The 23,569-nt window shown below is 44.1% G+C and overlaps 1 protein-coding gene across 1 annotated transcript in view; it reads left to right on the forward strand.

The window, feature by feature from the left end:
- auts2a (activator of transcription and developmental regulator AUTS2 a) overlaps positions 1–23,569 on the forward strand; it is a 291,838-nt gene that overhangs the window by 112,736 nt on the left and 155,533 nt on the right. Inside the window, exons 3-4 of the mRNA XM_061086071.1 lie at positions 7,919–7,925; positions 19,478–19,579. Coding sequence (XP_060942054.1) covers positions 7,919–7,925; positions 19,478–19,579 — 109 coding nt within the window. The remainder of the gene's footprint in view (positions 1–7,918; positions 7,926–19,477; positions 19,580–23,569) is intronic.

Consider the following 23,569-nt stretch of genomic DNA (forward strand, 5'->3'; position numbering starts at 1 on the left):
ATAGCATTTACTTAGTGCTGGAGTTGTGTTTTAAAATAGGATTTTGTGGGACCTAAATATTACGTTGCGTGAATTATTTAGCTGTAGTAATTGACCTGCTGCAGCTTAAGTAGATGCACATCTCTCTGCTCGTTTGCTTAGATAAATGAAGCAGTGTGAGTTGTGTTAAGTACATTTTTAGGAAATGAGCACAGAGCCTTGTGTTAATTAGTTTTGCAGCATAAGCCTTGTTACATCAGGTCTTCTCCTCTCTCTACTTAGCATGGTCTATTCCCCTTTGTGCCTTTTCCCCCCCGCACTGTTAATTTGAACAGAAAATGCAGTCTCTTTCTAAATAGGGCAGCGGTGCACACTAGCCGCAATCATTAAGCCCATTTTCTGCCAGCTTAGAGCTGCTGAAATGCCTGTAATTGAGGAAAAGTGAGAGAGTTTTTTGTCTACCCTCACAGTGTTATGTGTGACGTGTGACATTGGGCAGTGTAATACTGTAATGGCTCTAATTGTCTAATCACTCTAATGTGTGGCCGCTGCTCTTGGACTTGACAAGGGCAAAGTGAGCTAATAAACAGTGATTACTGTCACTTGAAATCAGCACACGGAAGAGGGGGAAATGTTAGCTGCAGGGGGAAGAGTGTTGTTTTTTTTCTCTCCTTTTCTCTGCTCTTGCCTGTGTTGTGCTTGACAGACAGGGGAAGGGCGGTGGTGGTGAAAGGTCAGCTTATGGTTACACACAAGTGATGGAATGACAGAGAGAGGGACGGAGAGAGATGAGAAAGAGCTGTCATCTGTAGATCTTGTCCCTTCGGTGGGTTGGATTGACAAGCTGTCAGCCCGGCCAGCTCGTACTCAGTGGAACAAAGAGGAGACGAGGCAGAGCTTTCACTTTCCCCAGCCATCTGGCTCTCTCCTCCTCTCTCCCTGCCTCTGTCTGGCTCTCTTCAGTACACTCAGATACAATTCAATACATAAGCACAGAGGCCGTTGAAAACTATTACAGTGGGTGCAAATGCAGGGAGTGTATACTCGCTACAACTGGAGTTTCATCTGTCAGTACCATGGGGGGCGGAGGTCAGTCAAGAGATTCTTTCAGACCAAAGATGTTTGAGGTGTTGCTGCTTTAGTTTATAAGAGAGAGGATATGATTTGGATACAGCAGCGGCATCTTTTATACCGTCTAACAAAACAAAAAGAGACTTCATAATGTTAGTAAAGGAAATGTTGCTGTTTTCTATTAACAGAATTTTTTTGTGAATGTGTTGTCATTCACCACATGTCGACCATGTTCAATGAGAATTATTAGTCCCAAAACGTAAGCATCTTCTTTTTGGTATCCAGGTGTATTCAATACTTTATAGATGTTTGACTTAAAGATATGATAGTTTCTGAATATCTGTTCATGGGTTTTTTGATTATATTTGTGCCACCACTAATGTGCTTCAAAGGTCCCTTAGAAAAAGAGTGTGCATGAATTAAGAAGATTATCTGTGATTAGATCTTTATGTATAGAAAGCTACAGTTACCACATTACTGCATGTGTATGGGGCATTGTGAATGAACCTGTAGCTGCACCAAGTAGAAACAACAATAGATTTGGTGGATTCTTGTCTATTAATTCAACAAGTTGCCTCAAATATGTCCATCTCGTAAAAGTCAAAATTATTCCATTCATGAATGATGGAAATAACAAAAACCCTGAATCCCCATAAAAACTAAGACTCGACATTACGTATTGAGATGGTGAAAGTGCAAAATTGGGATCGGTTGTGAAAAGACTTTCACATCAGAGTTCTGGTTTTAGTCACAACACACCGCATAGCATATAGGAAGAAGCTAGTTAAAATGTTCAATTCCACCAGCTTTGGACAGGAGGTCTAAGGCAGGAGTGAGCCAGCAACATTCACAGACAAATCTCTATATGCTCTGTTTGTGCATTGTGATATGAACGTGTTTGTGTCTGCGTGTGAGGAGCTGATATTTTATGCACTGTCTCCAGGCTATGAAGCCCTAATTTCACAGCTCCCCAGAGACCAGTTAACCCCTCATTTCCTCCCCAGAGCATCCCGTGGACCACAGCCGTGGTTCGTGTGTGTGTGTGTGTGTGTTTGTGTGTGTGTGTGTGTGTGTGTGTGTGTGTGTGTGTGTGTGTGTGTGTGCGTGTGCGTGTGTATGTGTGTGTCTGTGTGTGTGTGTGTGTGTGTGTATCTATCCTTGCCTGGAACAGACTTTCTCTACAGTAGTTGGGCGCTCTGATAGCCTCCATTCATTATTCAGTTCTACTCCAGCTGCACTACACCCCCAAGCAGCACAGAAATGAAACAAGGTTAAGAATTGGCATGAAATGTGCCTCAGCGGATCAAGTGGTGGTGGAGGGCGGGGTGGAGGTTTCGGAGACGGGGGAGGTATGGGCCTTTATCTGCGGCGCCATATTTTATTAATTGCCCTGGTGCTTGGATTGCGAGTTTCTCCATAATCATTAATGCATGCACGGAATAACGTATTTACATGTTCTCATGCATTATGCATGGGCAGGGAGGAGGCTACAGTGTTGTGAAGGACCCTCTGCCCACAGGTCCTGTATTTTCTTTGTGTGTGTGTGTATGAGCTGATTTTGCATTCAGCCAGGCTGTAAAAATCCACTCGCTACCAGAACCCTGTGAGCTTACAGAAACGCAAGCGAGTATCAGACAACAAACAACATTTCCAGTGCTTAAACACAGGCCGCTGAGGGTTTTGAGTGTCTGACACAGCCTGACAGAGCCTGACAGGTCTGGGTGTCACCAAGAAGCTGTAACCAGAACAGTTAGCTGAGGGAGGATGGGTTGCAGGTGTAGTGACGCATTTAGTTTCCCTCCTTACTCATTTCCTCATCGGTATTGCTGCCTGGTCACATGAGCTCTGTGGACGTGTGGATGTCTGTCCTGTGCTGATGGACAGTCACTGGAAAGTCAAAGTCCTATTGGTGGTCTGCAAAAAGAAGAAGTCTGAATCAAGCGTCTTTGTTTGTGTTCCTTAAGACGTGGGCATGATCCCTCTCCTGCAGGTTGCTGATTGATCAAGTGAAAGCACACAGGTCCGCACTGGCCTACTCACCTCCATGATCGATCGATCACTGGCTCAGTCACACCCGTAGTTCTTGTATTTCCAGAGCACTTTTTTATGTATTTCCTTGTTCTTCCCCTCTTACCTCTATTATCATAAGTACAAACTCAGCAGAAGGCCCTGATATCGATCAGCGGCTGGCCCCGGTGCTACCTTCCAGTGGCTGTTACTGAGCACCGGGTGTGTCATTTTTTGTGCTGATTGCTGTGAGTTGTAATTGTATGAGATAAATGCTGGTGTGGTTGTAGTCGTTGTTCTGCCCACTGCCATACATCAGAACCGAGCCTGCTGGATAATTGGAATTGATTAAGTTACAAATTAATTAATCACACTCTTAAATCTCTGCTGCCTACTGCAGACGTACACTGTTAGCTGTCTCTGTGCTTAAGAGAGAGTGTGTGTGTGTGTGTGTGTGTGTCTTCAGGGTTTTTAGAGGGCAGAAAAAAGGAAACATTTACTGAAATGAACAGAGCTGAATTAAACAACCAACATCTATCTAATCAATTTATAAATTAACTCTTATCAACACAAATTTGTTCCACTGAACAAATGAAAATAGCAGAACAGAAACCCGATATGAGAAACAATATCCGATCGTTCAGAACAATTAAGTATGATTTCCTTAAGATAAAGAAACTGATTTTACTCGAGGGATTCTCGCAACAGAATAATCAGGAGCATGCGTTGTAACTGGAACAAATGGAGTTAGCATTTGCAAGGTTTGACAGATGCTATGTGTACTGTAGTATTAAATTAATTTGAAATGGGAATGATCAGAGTTATGGATCTTTGTTTTGTGTTTATGGAGTGTAAAGATTTAAAGGTCCCTTAGGTAAGAATGTGTCCGTTCCATGTTGGAAGTTCTACTTGAACATTCAGTTCAATTTGTAGATCCAGTACTTCCACTGTCAGGCCACTGTGACTTTCAGCTTTCCAATAGTTGACATTTGTCTCAAATAGTACAACACAAATACAAAAATATTCAAAATGATGTTACCAGTGTCGACAGCAGAGGAATTCAAAATTCAGTTTTTTGAGCTTAATGACGCCTCTTGACATATATGCCTTGAATGTAAATAAAACATGGCGCTTTTGTGTATGTGTGAGTTGTAGCAGTTGTTGCTGTGTTGTGACTGTGCGGGTGCCTCCTTGAATAGCCACTCAGCCGCGTGTGTGCACTGCTGCGGGAAGCTCAGACAAGGATGAAAACCGCCGCTGTTGTTTTTCTCCTCAGGTTTATTTATCCTGAAGAGCGTTGGGCTGTGTTGTTGCACGTGCGCTCTCCTCTCCTCCTTCACAGTGCCGGAGAAAACAAAGGCATCATCGCTCTTGCAAGCCATGATTGCAGTCATTAGGATGCACAGGCGCTCCCGGTGTGACGGGGCCTCTCCTCGAGGGGATTCAGCTTGCAAAGTGCCGCCGCTTGCCTGTTTTTAATAACAATCATCTAAAATCGCAGCAATTAGCCTGCAGCTACAAGGAGATGGAGAGCAGGGAAGATGTGGAGAGGGCGGGGGGGAGGGAGGGAGGGAGGGAGGAAGGGCTACAAGCTCGGATTCAGTGAACCTTTCGAATGTCAGCTCCTCTTTCACATGGAAAATTCAAGAGGGCCTTTGTGCTCATCAATTATTAGCCATGAAAGTTAAAAAGATCCATTGTGTATTTTTAATCAGAGTTATATGGGGAGTCTTTGAACTGATTCCCAGTCTTGCCCGGGGCTACAAGCAGAGGTAGTCTCAGCCCCCCCACACATCCCCTCAGCACAGTGAGTGTAGCTCAGTGCTGTGTTACAGCTGCGGAGGCCAGACAAACAATTCCAACCAGAGGAGCTGCTGCAGTTATAGATCAGTGGTTGGGCGAGCGCTGACTCCTCTCTTAAGTGTAGGTGTGAACAAAAGAGGTTTCTATAGTTTCTGCAATCGTAGGATATGATGTGAGCGTAGCTTAACATTTCAGTCAGTTGTCAAACAAGATGTGAAGTAATAAACCTTTAATTTAGAGTGTGTTGTTTGGAGTGATGTCCTTGATGCGCTGTGACTTTGTCAGAAGCAAAACTGTATGCACCATGTGGCAGAGCTTAATTTACTGGCAACCAAATTCACTCTAAAAATGCTTAATTTAGCATTTCTCCTTAATTCCTATTTTTATTGTTTCATATCCAGATTCAATGTATATATACAGTATATATATATATATATGAATTGATTCTTTATAATAATTATTTTAAAGTTATTATTATTATTTTAAATTATTATAATAATTCTGCTAGTGTATGTGTTTCTTTCCAGTCATCGCTGCTGTCCTTAGCCCACTCCTCCTCCTGATGATGTGTTGTCATGTAGCACCACCCACAGGTCAACAGGAGGTTGACATGCTGGGGTGCTGCAGGTTTCAGTGAAGACAGTCTGACTGAAGCAGCAGCGGCAGCTCTGGTTGTGGTTTGAAAATAAACTGTGAAAGCTCAAAACAAAGCAGAGAAATTCTCAGTCACGAACAGAGAGAGAAGTGCCCGACTCATTGTTCCCTCTTGTGGGACGGGGAAAGAAAGTGCAGCATACACGGGAGAACCAAGAGCTCTCTCTCTCTCTCTCAGATTCAGTCTTTGTTCAGGCGGTGCTAAATTATTTACCCGTGTGTTTAAAAGACAGCTCGGGGGAATTTCGACATTAGCTGTTTGGGGCCTGCACAGAAAGTCTTCTATTCCTTTCATGGAGTGCCGTAAACACTACTTTTTTACAATCATAAATGAAAAGTTATCAGGACAAAAACGATGAAAAAAAGGCTTGATAAAAGGAATTGTTGGAACAGTACTTCAGTGGCTGCTTGTTTTTAGTATTGTTCTCTGGCTCACATTGTGCTCTCCTGTGAGCCTGCAGGCAAGTAAAAGCACTTCTCACCCAAACCTTCTCTGCTTCTCTTATCTGTCTTAAAAATAAGCCTTGCATAATTCTCATTTGCATCCGCCGAGCTTCTCCATCATTTAAAATACGTAAGTACCTGAACACTGTTTGAAACTGTGATGCTCCCAGAGGTTAGAGGCAATAGCTGGTTGTTTTCGTAACTTAATTAATGCTACTGAAATTGAACTTTTTGTACTCAAAGCTGTTTCAGGAATGAGATGTTTGGAGGTGCACAAATCCATCAGGAATCATTTATTATGGCTAAATAGTTCACAGCCTTGCCCGAGTGTTATTTTGTGCTCGGCAGAAAATACCATTCGGATTATGTGGAGAATGCACTGATGTGCCGACTCTGAGAGATTTTTCAGGGTTTTGTTTTGGGTAATTGTTTCATTGTTGTGTCTTTCTCAGAGTCTGACATGGAGAAACGGTAGATTACCTCACAATGTTACATCACTGGTATCACAGAGGCAGGTCAGCGGCTGAGTCGCCCTGACACAAATATTAGATGACCCCAACAAAATTCCAAACTCTTATCAGTGAAACGCTGCAGCACACCTGCTCACATCCCTATCCAAACAGCAAGTAACTTTGCTCTGAAGTCGTACTGAATTTGTTCAGCTGCTACGATAGACAAGGACTTGTGATGCAGGTTATCCCCCTTTCTATTGCTCATGAACCACAATTATGTGAGAGCCGCCGCCGCTTTGGCCTGTTCTTTTGGCAGGATAATTGATTGTGGCTGAGGAATATGTGTGCAGCAGCCAGCAACAGCAAATCTCCACTGATGAGTCTATGATCCCTTGTTCCTGTTTTGTTTATGCAGTTCTCATGCCTCTGTAGTTCAAAGCCATTTGACACAAAAGCTGTCACAGTGGAAAGCCGCAGAAATGCAAAGTATTACTCCCGCATTAGTTCCTTCGGTACCTCTTTGATTAGACCTCACTGTATTCCTCTGCTGTTTATACAAGGCCATCATCTCTTACTGGCCTGTTTGAGATGATTACGCCAGTTTGGTTCCAGAAAATGCCTGATGTTTAAAGCAATAAACCTCAGGCTGAGAACCCAATTTTCCCCCAAAACCTCAGACATCCACAGGCACACTCCCTATCCTGCAGAGCCTAGCTTTTAAATTGTGTTTTATTCACTGTTTTTTGTGTCCTTTCCACTAAAATTGATACACTTGAGGGTTACAGAAATAATTTTCGGTGTTTCCTCAGGGGGTGAGGGAAAGCTGCATTCTCTATTTTTTTATGCTGCAGCATGACCGGGGCGAACACAAAAGGGAGACAAGCGGCTCAGTATCAGCCCTGATTTCCTGAATAGCCCAGTGGGAGCGCGGAAAGTCAGGGTGCGTGCAGCAGATCGGCATCGCCCTGAAACAGCAGCCATGCTGTGAGGGAGATGGCTTTTCTCTGCGACAGTCAGACTGTAAGCCACGGGTCTGCAAATGAAACAGGCAGAGGAGGGGACGCCGCCTTTACAGATTGAGGGCCCCTGTTCCCTCACTGGGAATGTCTGCTGCTGTGGCCAGGCGGAGGGAAAAAAGGCAGAAATGGATAAACAGACAAAGAGCTGCAGATAATTCTGTTGAAAATACAAGGGGGAGTATTTCCCGCTGTTTGTGAATTCATCAAGCCTCATGCTGTGGCACTAGTGATTTCCAAATATATGCAGCTCATCTGATGTAGATGTATAAACTGTGTGTAGGGTTATGGATGGCTGTGCAGACAGATTGTTTGCTCTGGGTTCTCTCTGGTCCTGGTGGGTGGGATCTGCCAGCTCCATCTTACGTTGTTTTCCACATGTCCTTTATTGAGTTCCCAATTACAATGCTGGTCCTCCTCTCCCGGTCTCACTGCTGCTGCTGAATTGACCTTGCGTTTTTGCGAGAGAGCGCTGTTGTGTATTCAGGCCAGCAGGCCTGTTAGGCAGGCAGACAGCGAGGCAGACTTTCTCTCAGGCCCTGCTCCTGCAAGACCCTGCTTAACAGGCATCAGACTTTCACACTTAATACTTAGCAGGGGAGAGGGGGCTTAGCTCTTAGCTCTCATTGCAGCTGACATTGTATCAGGCAGCCAGACAAGGCCAGACTGCTGCAGCCTTATTAGCCGTGTCTGGATTGGCCTTCCCTCAGTCTGACACTAATGTTCAATGAGAGAGGTTACTTTGGAATTTAATGGAATGATTAGAAATGAGCTGCACGGTGTATGTGGACAGCAGTCTCCTGCTGCTATTTTTCCCAGAGCTCATCCGTCTGTCTGAGCGGCGGAGGAAGGGGCACAGAGGAAGCACTTGCAGTAGGTGGAGCTCTTGTGTTGGATTTTGATGTAGGAGCTTGATTCACATGCTCATGAAAGACGTGGCAGCTGCCTGTGTGTGTGTGTGCGTGTGCGTTTCCGTGCATGGATATGTGTGTGTGTGTGTGTATGTGTGTGTGTATGCACGTGTGTGCACATCTCTCTGTATGTGCCATCCCTTTCAGATGGCATTCATGCAAAATGCAGAGATAGCGCATGTACAAGTCCTGTGAATACACACGTAGGCCCTGTCACATAAACACTGTAGAGCTAATTGATAGCTTTTGATGGGTGGTTCAACACTGCCAACTGTTGGTGTTTACATTACATCTGATTACAAATTGTAATGGATGTTAGTTTTCCGCTGGTAATAGTTAATGTGAACGCACTGTATTTTCTCACTCTGCCTTTCTCCCGCCGCTCTCTATCACCTGTGTGCACTGGAACAAATGTGAACGTATCCTCACAACTCCCCCCTTGCTATATCTGTTTTCCCTCCCTCCCTTTCTACCCCCCCCCCCCTCCCACTCTCCCTATCTCTCCCTCTTTCTTTCTCTCCCTTGCGCCAACCTCCTCCCCGCAATCTACCGCAGGCCCTCCATCTCTCCGGCCTGTCAGCGTGCTTTTTCATTTGGCTTGTTGCTACAGGGGGCTCGATGCTGGCAGATTACAACTCGGCAGCCAGTCATTTTCGATTTATCAGCGCCCCCCCCCCCCCTCCCTCCGTGCCCCCACCCCCGTCTGCCACACTCACTACCCTCGCCAGTATCAATCCAGAGACGTAGCAATTCCTCATCGCCTCGCCACCCAACACACCTCCCCTGTTCCCTCCCGCCTTCCATATCTTCCTCTTTCCATCAGCGCAGAAAATTTAGCTCACAAGCCCCGAGACAAAAAAAAAAGAAATATTGTTGCAATGGAAGCATTTCAGTTAGAGAGGCAGCTAGAGCTGTATTATTACTTAGGCCTCTGTCACTGGTGATGACCCAGGAGAGAGGAGAATATCGATCGCGTGTCACTCAAGGCATTCAGCGGATTGCATTGACAAAGCTTGTCGGGGCCTTTAATAGCAAGGTTAGCAGCCTTGGCTGGGACCCAGGAGAAAACTCTAACTGTGCCCTATTTCATGGTGGCTTTTAACCATTTCCGGGGTCCAGAGAGTGGATTGATAACAGTAAGGAAGTCATTTTACTCTCATAATTGCCTTCCTGTGGTTGACATTTGTGGCTCTCCGTGCCCGTAAAAGCGCCTCTCCAAGAACATGAGAAAGAGGACCAGCATTGTCTGACTGCTTTTTGTCACAGAAAATGGGTTTAGTCCAACAAAGATGTGATAAACTAAACAAACATGGTGCAGGAAAAATGAGGGGGGAAAAGGAAGGAAAAAAAATCAGAAGGAGTGTGCAAGTGTGATTTATTGGTTAAAGGAAGTCCATTACTCAGTAGAGGAAACCCAGACCAAAACACAAACAGAGTGAGGGCACGGTTCGCAAAGAGAGTAATTCTTTTGCCCTGCCAAGATCGCTGATAGCTGCTGAAAACTCTACTCGTCAAAGGAGGAAAACACTGACAGGATTTGGATCTCACTGTAATTCTCAACATGAATAGGAGGACGAAACCACCTAAACACTCTCTCTTTAAGCCAAGTGAAGTGGAACTAGGCTGAAATATAACAGGTCCCCTGTGTGTTGTAATTTGCCGTACGCGCGTGGGGAAACTGTTTCTACAAGAAACGCAGTGGTCGCTGTGTGCTGTGAGCTCTTGTGTGGCAGATCGCTGCTCTCAGTGCTGCGTAGGCCTCAATCCTAAAGCTAGAACATTTGACTTCTTTAGTTTCCACAGGAAAATCTGTGTTTATTTTCCATGGCCCTACATTATGACAGGTTTAACACTGAGCTCAGGCTTTGGTTAAACCACTGGGCTACTAGTACATGCCACTGTTGTACAGACACTTTTTAAATAGCAAACCTGAATTTCCAAAGTTGTTCCAACTTTTAACTGGCACTGCCTGGTTGGGGCAAATCGATAGTTGTTATCTAATTGTGAAATGTTGAGTAAGTAAGTGAAGCAAGTACTTTGCTAAATATTGCTCTATGCACCTCAAAGCACACATCAGCATATGGATGTTAAAGTAGTTTAGCAAAGCTTATGTATATTCCCCCTATATTCCCTCAAAATTCAAAATAACATGTTCTCCTTCCTCTTCCGCAAAGAGGGAGACTTTTGAATGTTGTCGTTTTTTTGCTTGCCTCCTTTTTAGAAAACCTATAATGACCGTTGAGACATTAAAATTGTTTTTCATTGAATTGCCAGCGCTGATTGTAGCATTTAAGTGTATGTGTCACCTTTACAGATGTGACTTCTGGCCAGCTTTGTTGTTTTAATGGGGAGGAAATCCATTACAGCACCTGTGCTACTGAAGAATCCATCTCAGTGCTGCACAATAATGACAAAGTACATGGAAAGAACAAACAGTACGGTAAGAGTATGGGCCTAGCAGCCCGTTAATGGGCACATTCACGCTGCCTTTTTACGACCAGTCAGATGAAAAGGAATCAGGTATACAGCAGTGCGGTTATACTATAATGTTAATGGCCACTGTTGTGGCTTGATGCACCATCTTGCATCAGAAAAGTACAGTGTGTTGTGCATTACACTTGAGTTATTTCCTGTTTCTGTGGTTATTATTTCAATTACAATCATGTTGTTTGGCTGTATTTCTGTTGCCATTGGCTTTTTGCTGTGTCCCATTACCAGTCTGCTAAAGCAGCCAGAGCAGATGTTTGCTGACCTGCTTGTCACGATGCAGGCAAACTCAGGCTGCTATTAATACAGTGGGACCATAGCACTGCCTTGTTTTATGACTTGATAACGACAGATATGAATTTCAAAAGGGTGACTAAATGAGGACATTTACTGCAGGGATTAGTTATACCAGCGCTAGCCACAGGCAGGCACCCTGGGTCAGCCAAATAGGAAATGTATATCCTGCCATCAGATTTTATAGCCCCCTCTAATCCCCCCAACAGCAGTGCAGATGGAGCCAAGCGCAGGTAAGGTGAGACGCTATCATTCTTGTTGGTTTATACCAGCATGTAAGCTTCAGAATGGAGCTTGATAGGCAGGGCTACTTACTCAGTGAGCGGCAATATCCACCTGCTGACCAGACATCAGCTCATGAACCTGTGACCTTCATTTTAACAGCTGCTGGGTTATTGGATACTTTAATTGGATGAGAACTTGCTGCAGATGTGCAAACAGGTCATCACAGAGGGCTTGGATTTATGAGCATTGGCATTAACTGGTAAGGTCATTGATATGAGGGAATGATTTGTTTTTCAAAATAAAATTAAAGGATTTGAGCTCATCTTACACTTCAATGTTAACGTGTGTCGGCTTTGTGATTCAGTAAGTGCAGCCTGTGTCCTTTGCACTAATGAATGTGAACTCACAGTCATGAGTGTTGTTAGTGTAGGTGTACATTAATTACATTTACATGTTTATTGAGTGGCCATCTCTCAAGGATTTGAATGGAATATCTTGTAATTAATGTCAATTAGCTGAGATATTTTCTTCCCCTTTATTCCACACATTCCAGTCAGGAGTTCTTTCACACTTAATGGTTTAGCTTAATGACACAGTATTGACCTATTTAGGTTGTGTCTCTTGTGTCTTGGCCACAGCGCTCTACCATTTGAAGTGTTGGTTGTACCAGGGCTGGACTGGCCACTTTCCAGATGGGACAAAGTGCCCATTGGGCCGATGCATTTTTTTTGTCTGAGCGGCCCATAAAACAGGTAAATGGGCCCATTGTTTTTTTTCCTAATTGACCCTGGGCTGATCTAATCACATCTTTAAACACCTCCCCCTTGGGCCCTGTGCTGGCGTCATTCACGGCAAAGAGAGGAGGAGAGGGAGCGAGATGAGGGAGGGCATGTAGAGCAATAAGAAGAAGTTATGGACTGGCTGCATGGCTCAACAATATGTCGTGAGAGACCACAGGCATCCTTTTTGATTGGGTGATCATCACTGATCATCTGACTCTCTCTGACTTTATCATATAGACTCTCTCACATACATAGGATGCCCTCGCTAGGTTTTTGAGGATTCAGTCAAGACAGGGGATTTCGCTGGATGGACAGGGGGGTCATAGTGAAATAATAGGCATTGAAAGCACTTATGGTAATTACAGATGCAAAATAAAGTGTTTTTGAGTTTTGAAAGACCGAACCCCCCTGTCATTTGCCTCAAAGTGTTTTGGTTTTGGTTGCTCTCTCTCTCTCTCTGTCTCTCTCTCTCTCTCTCTCTGTCTCTCTCTCTCTCTCTCTCTCTCTCTCTCTCTCTCTCTCTCTCTCTCTCTCTCTCTCTCTCTCTCTCTCTCTCTCTCTCAGTGGGGGCTGACCTTCGCAGCTTTAGAGGATGTGCATTCATTCTATCACTCGATAAAATAAAACAAATTCACATTCAATCAGACCGCATCCTGTTTCTTTTACCTCACAGTTGAATCCTACATCTAACCCGGTCCACCTTGGTATGTGAAGCTACGTGTGCTACAGCACATGTTAGGCAGTGTAGTCACACTTTAAATGTTGATAACTAAGGGAATTCTCAACTGATGCCTTTTGATTTCAGATGTTGACATTAAAAATGCAGCTTTTCGTTCCAAATACTAAAATCTTTTGTTTCATTATTTAAATAATATAACTATTCAAACATGCTGGTAACCATCATGCAACCCATCATTTATTGGCAGGGCTGTTTGGATAGGTGGGGCTTGTTAGGGCCAAAATGCCAGTGCTGATTTGTTGTCCCAGTTCAGCCCTGGGTTGTACATATCGCAGCATTGTGTGTCACAGCCAGCACTGCGCTGCTATTCCTGTAACATAAAAAAAAAAACTCTTTCCCTAAACTCTAAGCGTTTGTCTATCATATTACCACCACACGTGAGCCGCACACAAGGCTTGACCCAGTGTTAAGTGTCTGCGCTAAATTTCATTGCCTCCATCTACTGGAAGGCCTGCCAATATACTGGCAGTGAATTCCTGGAGGAAAATAAATGGCAATAAAAAAGAGAAATGATAGCCTCTGCAAGCCGATAGGAGAGGGCTTTTTCTCTGCTGTCTTTTTTCCATTCCACTCTTTATTGAAGTTGTCTAGCTCGGGGAGCTGTGATTTGGCACACTGGTGGTAGCTTTAGTTGGATGGGTCTCAGAAAGCCAATACTAAAGTAACGACTCAGTAGCACAGATTGAAGGGATTGGGAAATCATATAATTAATTGCACACCGATGTGTTTGATGAGAAGGTATGAGGTGATGAGTGCTCAACTGGGCAGTTAGAAGTCTTAACCCCCCCCACCCAGCACCACAGTGTCCTCTTGGTCTGAGCGCAGCCTGCTGTACAAGGAGAGTCCTGGAGATCAGGGAATTGTTCGTAAAGTGGGTAGGAAGGTTATTTTACTGCCACACAGGGCTACTACTACAAGATGTTCTGATATGATCTGAGAGGGTAGAGGTCTCCCACTGCTCTTATGAGGTAGATAGCTCATTGCGTCCCCCACCCCTAACCCACACACACACACTTTTTCTCCACTTGCTCAGTTCATTATTAAATCTGGGAATTGTCCCCATAACTCAATCCTCTAGACTAAAGCATTATATGACCATTTGTGAGCAGGGAGAAGGGTGATTGCGACGTAGGGCAGTGGATGGATGTTAAAAGCATATTGATTCGTCTGTAATGTCGTCATAGATCTGAGATTTATGGCAAAATATAAATGCAGTCACAAGCGCTAGTAGCCTCCAGCCTGTGGTAGAGGAAATGGAGTCTTTAGTATGACTGATGAGATCAAGACAGTGCTCTCAACCACGTTTACCCCCACCCACCCACCCACCCACCCACCTCGAGCCTCCATTTCCCACTCCTCCTCCTCCTCCACCTCTAAGGATACTCTCAGCCTGTGGCTGCTATGACTAGTCCTCAGTGGCTCCATATCTTTGCTTTGGCTGCACATTCCAGCACAGAGGCTAGAAAAGCCTTCCTCTGTGGCCTGAGACTGACCAAAGTGGGTGCATCTGGCCTCACTGATCTCTCCCCTGCAAGAAAAATGATGTCTGACAAGTTCGCCAGAGATCACTGCCACACAGTGATGCTGGCAAATTGAAAGGAAATGGAGCTTCACCATGGTTACATGCCTATGTAATAATAAAAAAACGCCTCACTGGCTGACACTGACATCTTAACCAGAGGCAAACACTAGGCTTTGGGATAAACATGCCAAGAATTTTCATTATGTCATCTAGTCACAGTGATGAAAGAACAGATGATATCCAGGTTACAGAGATACAAAGAGGTTTTAAGGTTTATTTTCAGAATACACGCCTGTGACCTCTTTGCCCCACGAGGATCTAAACAGTAAACATTCTGGGGCAATGGAAGCCCAGCGCTGATGTTCAGTGACAGGCTGTGAGCGAGGGTGGCAGAGGGGGTTATGGGTGACGAGAAGGCCAGGCGGGCTGCTGTCTGTGGCAGTTAAAGCAGCTGGGCCTCAGAGCCAAGCACAGGGTCAGAGCCAGGCCACACTGGTGGGCTCTCCCACATAGCCACTGTCAGATAGATGACGTAGGGTCTGTCCAAAGCCCTCTCTCTCAGGCCCTGAGGAACCCCCAGACCTTCCTTTTTTTACTTGACAGTCTCTTCAGATAAAGCCGGCAGCACAATAAACAGGCCCAGCAGTTTCCAACTGCTGTTGTCGACCAGCCCAGGGTGGTTTCACTTGATAGGCTCACTGTGAGGCCTTTGGGGTGTAGAAATTGGCAGTGACATAATTAGCGATGCTTAATGTGGTCTAATGTTTGGTAATGGAGTCACCGAAGGCTATTCAAGAGTGTCTGTATTAAGTTGACGGAAATTCTTCAAGTTGTTCATTTTAACAGCTGAGTCTTGAAACTCTCTAGCACTTTAATAGCCCTGGTATATATAGACCTCTGAAGGTAGCATAAAGAAGATATTCAAAGTGTAGTCAGTGGAAACCAAGGGCATTTGACAGAGCTGCAGGAAATAGACAATTTATTATCAGTAACACAGCCTAGGTAGTGGATTATCTATAAAACTTTCATGGTTCTCCCTCAGTGGCAAGCAGCCATAAAACTTCCCAAATGAGGGACTTGTTAATTTACTTGTTAAAGCAAATTAAAAATTTATAAGCGCTTTTAGGTAAATGAGATCCTCTTTCATTGCTGCCCTGGTGGGATTCTCTCTGCCAGATCCTGAGAGGACAGGTTAGCTGTTCTGAAAGCCACAGACGCACAATAAAAGCTGTTAAATTGTTCCAGGTTTTATTACCGCCGAGCTCCGCAGCTGCTGTTGTGCGTAACTAAGGGAAACCAGGAGCTGATGGCTACAGAATCCTTCCGAGGCTAGTACAGAAAAGTGAGGCCAGTTTTCTCTCCATTTCTTTTTCTTTTTTTGTAAGATGAGGGATGGGTGTTGGGAGTGGAGTTTCTGGGCCAGGCTGCTTGTGCATGGCTCTGTTTAAAAAGGCCTTTGTGGTTAGAAATGTTAGCAGGCCTACTTTTGTGCTTGATTGCTTTGAGTCTGTCGAGCAGCCCTTGAGAATAGGTCAGTGCACTTGTAAAATTCCACTATTGCGATGGTGAGCATTTTTCAGTAAGTGAGAAAATAATTGACTCGATGTAGAAGACAATGTTGTAATAGCCGTTTTAATGGAGGGGGACAGTGTGAGATTAGATGCATTATCATTTACACTCCGATCAAGGAATGTAGTCACAATTTTGTCAAATGCTATTACTTCCACTAACGCTGAAAGGACAACACTCTATATTGATTTTGTTCTCCTTTAATTAAATCTACTCTATTGTGAAAACAAGCATCTTGTGCCTCTGTAGAAACCTGAAGACAAGAATTTATGAAGCATACGAGACATTCAACAGCATTTCTTGTGTTGCAACGCCAATTTGACCTTGGACAGAGATGTTGAAAGGCAAGGTTCAAGAGCTTTTCCTCGTGTACTTTATGTTGCAATTAAATGAATCAGAGTTTGGACAGTGTAAACAGTGAATGGGTTCACACAAACAGATCATTTGCTTGGATATTATCATTTTAAAGAGAGTTAGCCATCTTCTCTGTTTATCAATAAATTAATTTGGATACCATCTGTCATTCAGGTTACTATTCTTCGCAGATTACTAATGTAAGCCAGTAATATGACTGAACAAAAGTACACTGTTATAGAGTAAAAATAGTAGATTAAATTAACTACATTGGGAAGACCGAAAACAACTTTTGTACAGATTTGCAGATGTCTTTGATTAACCACTGCCCTTATACTGGTCTGTTTGTGAACCCTTAGCTTGGGCTATCTGATCACACATTTGTCAATTAAAACCAATGTGATTCATGACTGATTATTTTGCAATCTAGTTCTTATTACACCAAAGCATATGTCCGTTTCAGCTGCCCTCCTCCACAGCATCACTCTGACTGCAGATTGGAAACAGTTGTTGGTTCAGTAAATTCAGACTTGTAAGAGAGACTAGGAAGAGGAGAAAAAAATCCCCTAACACAGAACAGATTGCAGGAAAACAAGACCTCACTGTGTGGAAATGAATGTCAGATGCACTTACTGGTAGTTTAAATGTTTCATTAGATGCTAATGTCTCGCTGTGTCTTTAAATGTTGTGAAATTAGCCTCTGGAATATTAAAAGCATGTGGTTGTTATCTTCCTACAGGGCCAGTTCTTAGCCAGACTGTGCAGATATAGTGAGGTCATTAAGTGAATGCATCTGTTTGCCTCAACCTGCATCTTAATTAATGTCTGTATGTTATTGCATCAGTACAACACACTGCGCACACGTGTCATTTGCCCTCTTAGATTCCAATGCACTGGTGTTCATTACGCAAATAAAACTGAAGCTTTTTGTTTAAAAGGCTATAAAAACACAGAGAATGACTCACCACTGCAACAAATGGGAGTGATCAGATCAGCACCATTATAGAGGAGGTCACAGGGACGGTCACGGCACCCACAAACATGGGCTTCCCATTTGGATTTATCTTCAGACGGCAGGACATTAAATTTCAACCTCACTTTTTGGTGGCTCAGACTACCAGCATTCCCTCCATTTGCTTAAGAAATACATTAATCACATCATAAAAAGAAATGAATCCATCATCTGAGCCTCGGCAACTGAGAGCGGATAAAAAAAAAGAGGCAATTCTCTGAAGTAATTTAAAGGAGCTCAGGGGGAAATTAAAGGGAACAAGCTGAGGGATACATTTTCAAATAGCTGTGTAATCAGGTCCCAAGCTATGTAATAGGCCTGAAAGATGAACCGCTCTTTATTGCAATGTCTTTATTAGACATGTTCTTCAGACATTACACACAGTTAAATGTGAGCAAGAATTCGGATTTCATGGAGTATGTTCCCCCGGATAAGCCAGAATACAGTCGGTGTGATTATGCAGTTTCACCGCAGCAGAATCAGTTTGATATCACGTAGATTAATAACAGACAAATCTCTACATCTGTCCCACACTTGCTTGGTGATAATCTTTGTAAGCTAACCATATATTAGTTTGGTTCTGGGCGGTGGAGATTTGGTGCAGTGAAGTCTGCGTGCACATTTTTGTATGTGCACATTCATACATGCATGAGTATGCTGGCGTGCACTGACCGGAGTTGTCAGCAGGGGCACTGGCTGGTTGATAAATATTATAGGTCAACATGTTTTGATGCAGGCGCCACAGAGCAGGGCGTAAATAGCATCCCTTGCCCTTTCTTCAAGGATCAGTTCACAGGCCACTGTGGATGAGATACTATTCCCCCTTTTCTCTCTAAAAAATATGTAAACTCCCTTCAGACAAACTGGCATTTACAAGAGAAAGAGAGAAAATATGCTCTGGTTTTTGTGGGAATATAATGTGTTGGAGGTAATTAGTGCTATCACAGTGCAGGGTATTGGTGTGCATGTGCTGGTGCATGTGCCACATTTGGCTGGTGTGTCTTCTCCCTCTACCTTGTCTCAGCGCCGTGTGACTACATAGACATACAGTCACGCACATACACACTAACACACAAATACAGGCACGTGCAGAGACTCATTCAAAAGGGCCCATCGGGCATTCCCAGAGCTCATACTCTCTTATCACGTTCAGCACTCTGGCGAATCCGTCCGCCTTCCACCCATCATGCAATTCTCCCAAGGAATAGGATTCCTTTCACACCGCTAATGGCTACAGAAGAGGAACATTTTAATTTGTATTATCTGCTCAACTCAAGGGTTCATCTGGTATTCCCTCACCTTGTGCCCTTTCATCGCTCTAAATGATGGCCGATACCTGAAAGGAGAATACTAAAGGGGAGGTTTAAGGAAAAAAAAACACACTGTAGCTTTGTGCCCTCCCTTTAGAATAGGAGAGAGAGAGAGGGGGAGTGGAAAATGTGCCATCATCTAAGTCCAAGTTCTTTGTATGTGCAGCACCATGCTCTGCTCTTCCTATTAGGTGGCAGGGCAGCCGTTTACTGCACTGTCCCATAAAGGCAGCTTTTTATGTGCTTTGAAATGAAACCTGCAGCGTTCGTCTGGTCTGGGAGGAGCAGCATGGGAGCTTCCGAGGACATCAATTACACACGCGGACGGGGAGGATAGACCCCATCTCCTTCCACTCAGCGCCGCACTCTTTTTATTGTTCTCCAGATTTTGACGGGACTCAGATGCTCACGAATTGGCACGTCCCACTCTTTATACGTGTCTTTTAGCTGCATCTCGAACAAAGAGTCTAGGGGATGACATTTGCTGAGCTCCTGCTGCCTCAGCATGTGGTGTCTGCTTGGAGAGGATAGTGGCTCCATTTGAAGGCTCTGGTGGGGTCTTTGTCCCTGTTCTCTGTTTCATGGGCTGTGAGGAGTTTCATACTGCGAGATCAGATGGCGTCTGTCATTGGCAAGCAGAGTCATTGGCGCTGAGTAGACTCAGAGACATGACAGATTTACAGAGACGGCGCTGAAGCTCCTGCCAGTTCTCACGTATTCCTGAACCGATTTCTCCGGGATGCCTTTCCGAGGCAGCTCTATCCGAGTGGTGCTCTAAACTGCTGTGTTAACAGTTTTATCTACACGTTATTGACTGTTTTTCTCCTTGTGTGTTGTTTTCTGCAGCTGAAGCCGGGGCCGAACAACTGTAAAGGCAGCGACAGTGAGAGTGTGAGCGGAGAATCCAAGCCTTCGTTCAGGAGCAGCTCCAGAGACAGGCTGACGGATGTGAGTACATTTACAAACAGGCTCCCAGCTTCAGGGGTACTTCATTCAACACCTGATCATAGTCATCCCCTACAAATCATTTCTAACAATCAGAACTTCAGGTCATCAGATTATGAGTCATAGATTCCTCTTTGTATTTCGCGTAATTAGCAGATCGATTCAGCATTTCATAGACAGACACCAAAAAAGAAACCTCCCATGATGATTTTTTGTTTATGAAGTCTGAAAGGTAAGTCCTATACATGTTGAATTCACCACCAAGTAACTAACAAACATTTGTGATGTGTCAAGACTCTTGATTCTATAGTCTACAGGAAATATAATAAATTCTTAAGAAAATGAATCGTCTTAAATAATTCGTCGGATCACTTCTGAGCACAAATGTTTTCATTCTGCTGCTGTACCTTAAACTGGAAGTCATTTTGTGTGAAGGGTCTTGCACCTACATTATGAGGCATCGACAAAAGGTACGTTTTTAATGTGATCAAATGAATTTAGTCAAGACCTCCTTTGGTCTTAAACGTATACAAATCAGCCTAAGCAGAGCACTTAGTGGTAAATCTTTAACATCCTAAGTGGCTCTTGGAGTTCTTCACGTCAAGAGCGCTATTTACATCCTACACACACTCTCTCTCTCTCTGTCTCGCTCTGTGTCTCTCAATGTTTTTTTTCTTTTTTAATGAATGACACAAAAAAGGCTCGACTTGCCCCGCTCCTCATTCCTTGTGGAGCTGAAGGCGAGCATTAACTGACTGAAGAAAGAGCGGCTATGTGTCCCTGCGCCCTTTGACAATATTTCAAGATGTAAAGCGATCAGGCTCTAGGGACCTCGCTGCCAGACACCCACCCCTGCTCTTTGATTTGTGTGGAGAATCCACGGCGAAGCGATCAGATATCTGGCCATAATTAAAGCTGTCAGCTGGGAGGCGAGCTAGTCTTTGAGAAAGACATGGCCGAACAACTGAAGCAAAACTGATTCTGCGTGTAGCTTTGCGATGCTTGACCGGGCATGAAATGAAATAAGTAATTTGATGTTGACAACAGAAAGTGAAATGATACTCGCTGATTTCTGTCAGACTGCACTCTGGTGACTGTGCAGCGGCTCACCAGGGCAAATTTGGCTCAGAAAATGGAACACCTATGGATGACTTATAAGCTTAACTGTGATTCATTGCGATTCACAATAAAGGCATTTACTATTTAATAAATATTCCTACTACAACACAATAAGCAACAACCTATAATTAAAAAATGATTCATGCGTGATGACAGATAGGTTTTATTGTTTGGAAGTATACATTTTCCTTCATTCAGTTGTTTTAATCCCATATGGCTCCATATCATATTTATTCCTAATAACTGCATTGATTACCATGAGGTGATTGACACAACGAACATTGAGTGTGTTTTCAATAAACCAAATGCATTTGGGTGCTACATTTAACCAATCATCATTATTAAAGGGAAAAACAAGAATCCATTTCAAATACTGTGTGTAACTATTGTAATGTGTTGGAGGAGCCGGTCCTTTATATCATTCAGATAATCACCTTTCGAAATTTTATTGGCAACAATGTAATCTGACTTGGCCTCGTTGGACCACCACTTACCTCCGTTTAGACCACATGGGTGTGATGATGTGTACTTTGACTCATAACACACTAATGAAATATGTTACATCATCTTTGTCTGCCCTCATTACTGAGTCACATCCATGTTCCTAACACGGATACACTCATACCATAGCTTCCCTTTCAGCTTATTTAATGTGTATACCGTCAGAAGTCATGCTATAAAATAATTCTGCAACTGTCTGTGTTGACTTCATTTCATTTGAAAATCTATCTTGGATCTATAATTGCTTTTGGAAATGCCAGTATTCACAAGCAGAATGCACTTCCCCCTCTCCTGACTTGTTCTGAGGAAGCATCTTTGTCCCTCCCTGTGATAACTTCCACCTGAGCTGTCATTTCAGCCACTCAGTACACTCTGGAGAAGAGGGAGCCACGGCCCCGATTGCCCCTGCTATGTCTGGTCAAGACACCCCACAGGAGACTCGGCGTGTCTTCTGGCAGATGGGCAGCACAAAGACAGACTTTTAGACCCCCATGTCAGTTTAGATGGTCAAACTGCGTCAGGCTTCATCTTCGGTCCCCACAGGCTTCTGAACAAGTCGCCTCCAGTCATGCTGTAAAAACCCACTTCACAAGCTGCAAGAGGTACAAGCCAAAGCTCCTGTAGCACAACTCTGCTCCCTAGACTGAAACACAGAGGAAAAGGAAAATGACGGGGAACATATTCCATTTTACATAGTTTAGTTTGCCGCAGAGATTCTTTGGGATTTGTTTATTTTGTTCTGGTTATACAGGAAATCACAGCATAAATCCTGTAAAAATAGTATTTTTATAGTTGAAGGCAGATGGCAGAGTATGTCCAGGTGCCTGTGGTGTATTCTATATCCACGGCAGTCCATGTTCTTGTTTTACTGAAATGTTAAAACTATGTTGGTTGCCACACTGCACAATGCAACTGGACTTCTAATTGGGTTCAGCTACACAGAGATGCTCCCTCGCAGCGCAAAAACAAAGAGGAGGCATCTAAGTCACTCGTTAGTTCCAGGGAGCAGTGTGAGGCAGGAGCTAGCTTTGACCCCAACTGTTCATTAGACCAACAGTTGGCTAATGGTATTTGCTGTAGCACTACCTTCCCCTCATAGAGCGACTGCGGCCCAATGAAGCAGATGAACTGAGTTTGCCGACCTGGCACTGGCTGGCGGCGAGATGGAGGCCAGAGGAGGTCAGGCCTGGCAGCCTTCTTTTCTCCCGCTCTCCTTCCCTCCTCACTCCATCCTGCCAGCTCATTAAGGCCTACAAATGGCACATCAGCTCGCCTGTGTCTGCCTCAACCCCAAACCCTCGCTAAATTGGCAGGCTTAGCTGTATTTGCTCTGAAGCACCGGGTTCCCTTTTGGGTTTGTTTGAAGCTGACATGGCAGCCACCCCCCCCACACACACACACACATCCCCCCCACCACAACCCACCCCTTCAGTCTGGGTGGCAGAAATTCGGGCAGGCTGCAGTCGTGAGCAGAGGGAGTCTGCTGGATCAGGGAGGGCAGGGAGCTTGGGATGATTCACTCCCGTTTAGTCTCTGCGGCAAGGGGTGAAATGCCATCATTACCCGGCTGCCTATCAAATAAATTGGCAATTACGGGCCTGGGATTGCGAGTAAACAGCTTGTTACTCCTTTTTTCCATCCAAGGCTCTTGATGAGAGGCGGGTGCAATAGAGAGAAGCTCCGAAGTAGTGGGTCAGAGCCGGCCAGTTGGTGTTAGCCAGCCTGATGAGAGGCACAAGAGGACGACGTAATGAATGCACCCCTACATTTCAGATGCCATTGTTTTGGTCAGCAAAAGGTTTCCTGTTGTGTCCTGCTTCTAACTGTAACACTGACAAAATTCTGCCTGTAAAATCAAAACACATATAATGCTATATCATGTTTTTGATATCAATTTTATATAGTACATGGTGTGGAATCCCTGCTGCAACATGGACTAATGACTGGTGTCTTGGCCAGGGGTGGGCTGTAACACTATTATTTATACTAGCACTTTATTGGTGTTACTCAAGACAATTTTTCATGCTGGTTTTTCCGACTGAAATAAAAAATGTGAAAATTGAGGGGTTCCTGAAATCCATACTCGTGTGTCCTGGCTCCTCGCACGAGAAGGTTTTTCTTGCCGGGAAAGTCTTTGAAAGTTGTTTTGTAATGAAACATCTGGAAGTGATACTGTTTAAAGTCAAGCACATCGTCTACCCATGCTTTTGAAGCGGTTTCAGCCCAAACACAGCTAAAGTCTCTCTAATGGCTAGTAAGACTGAACTCCGTTATTACTGGCTTTCCGATGAAAACATGACAGCCCTGTTCAGAATCCTGTGTGCATGCGGTGAAACCATTTCAAATACTCAAATTACTGCTTTTGGAAACTGA

Source organism: Limanda limanda, chromosome 14 (assembly GCF_963576545.1).
Source record: "Limanda limanda chromosome 14, fLimLim1.1, whole genome shotgun sequence".
NCBI lineage: Eukaryota > Metazoa > Chordata > Actinopteri > Pleuronectiformes > Pleuronectidae > Limanda > Limanda limanda.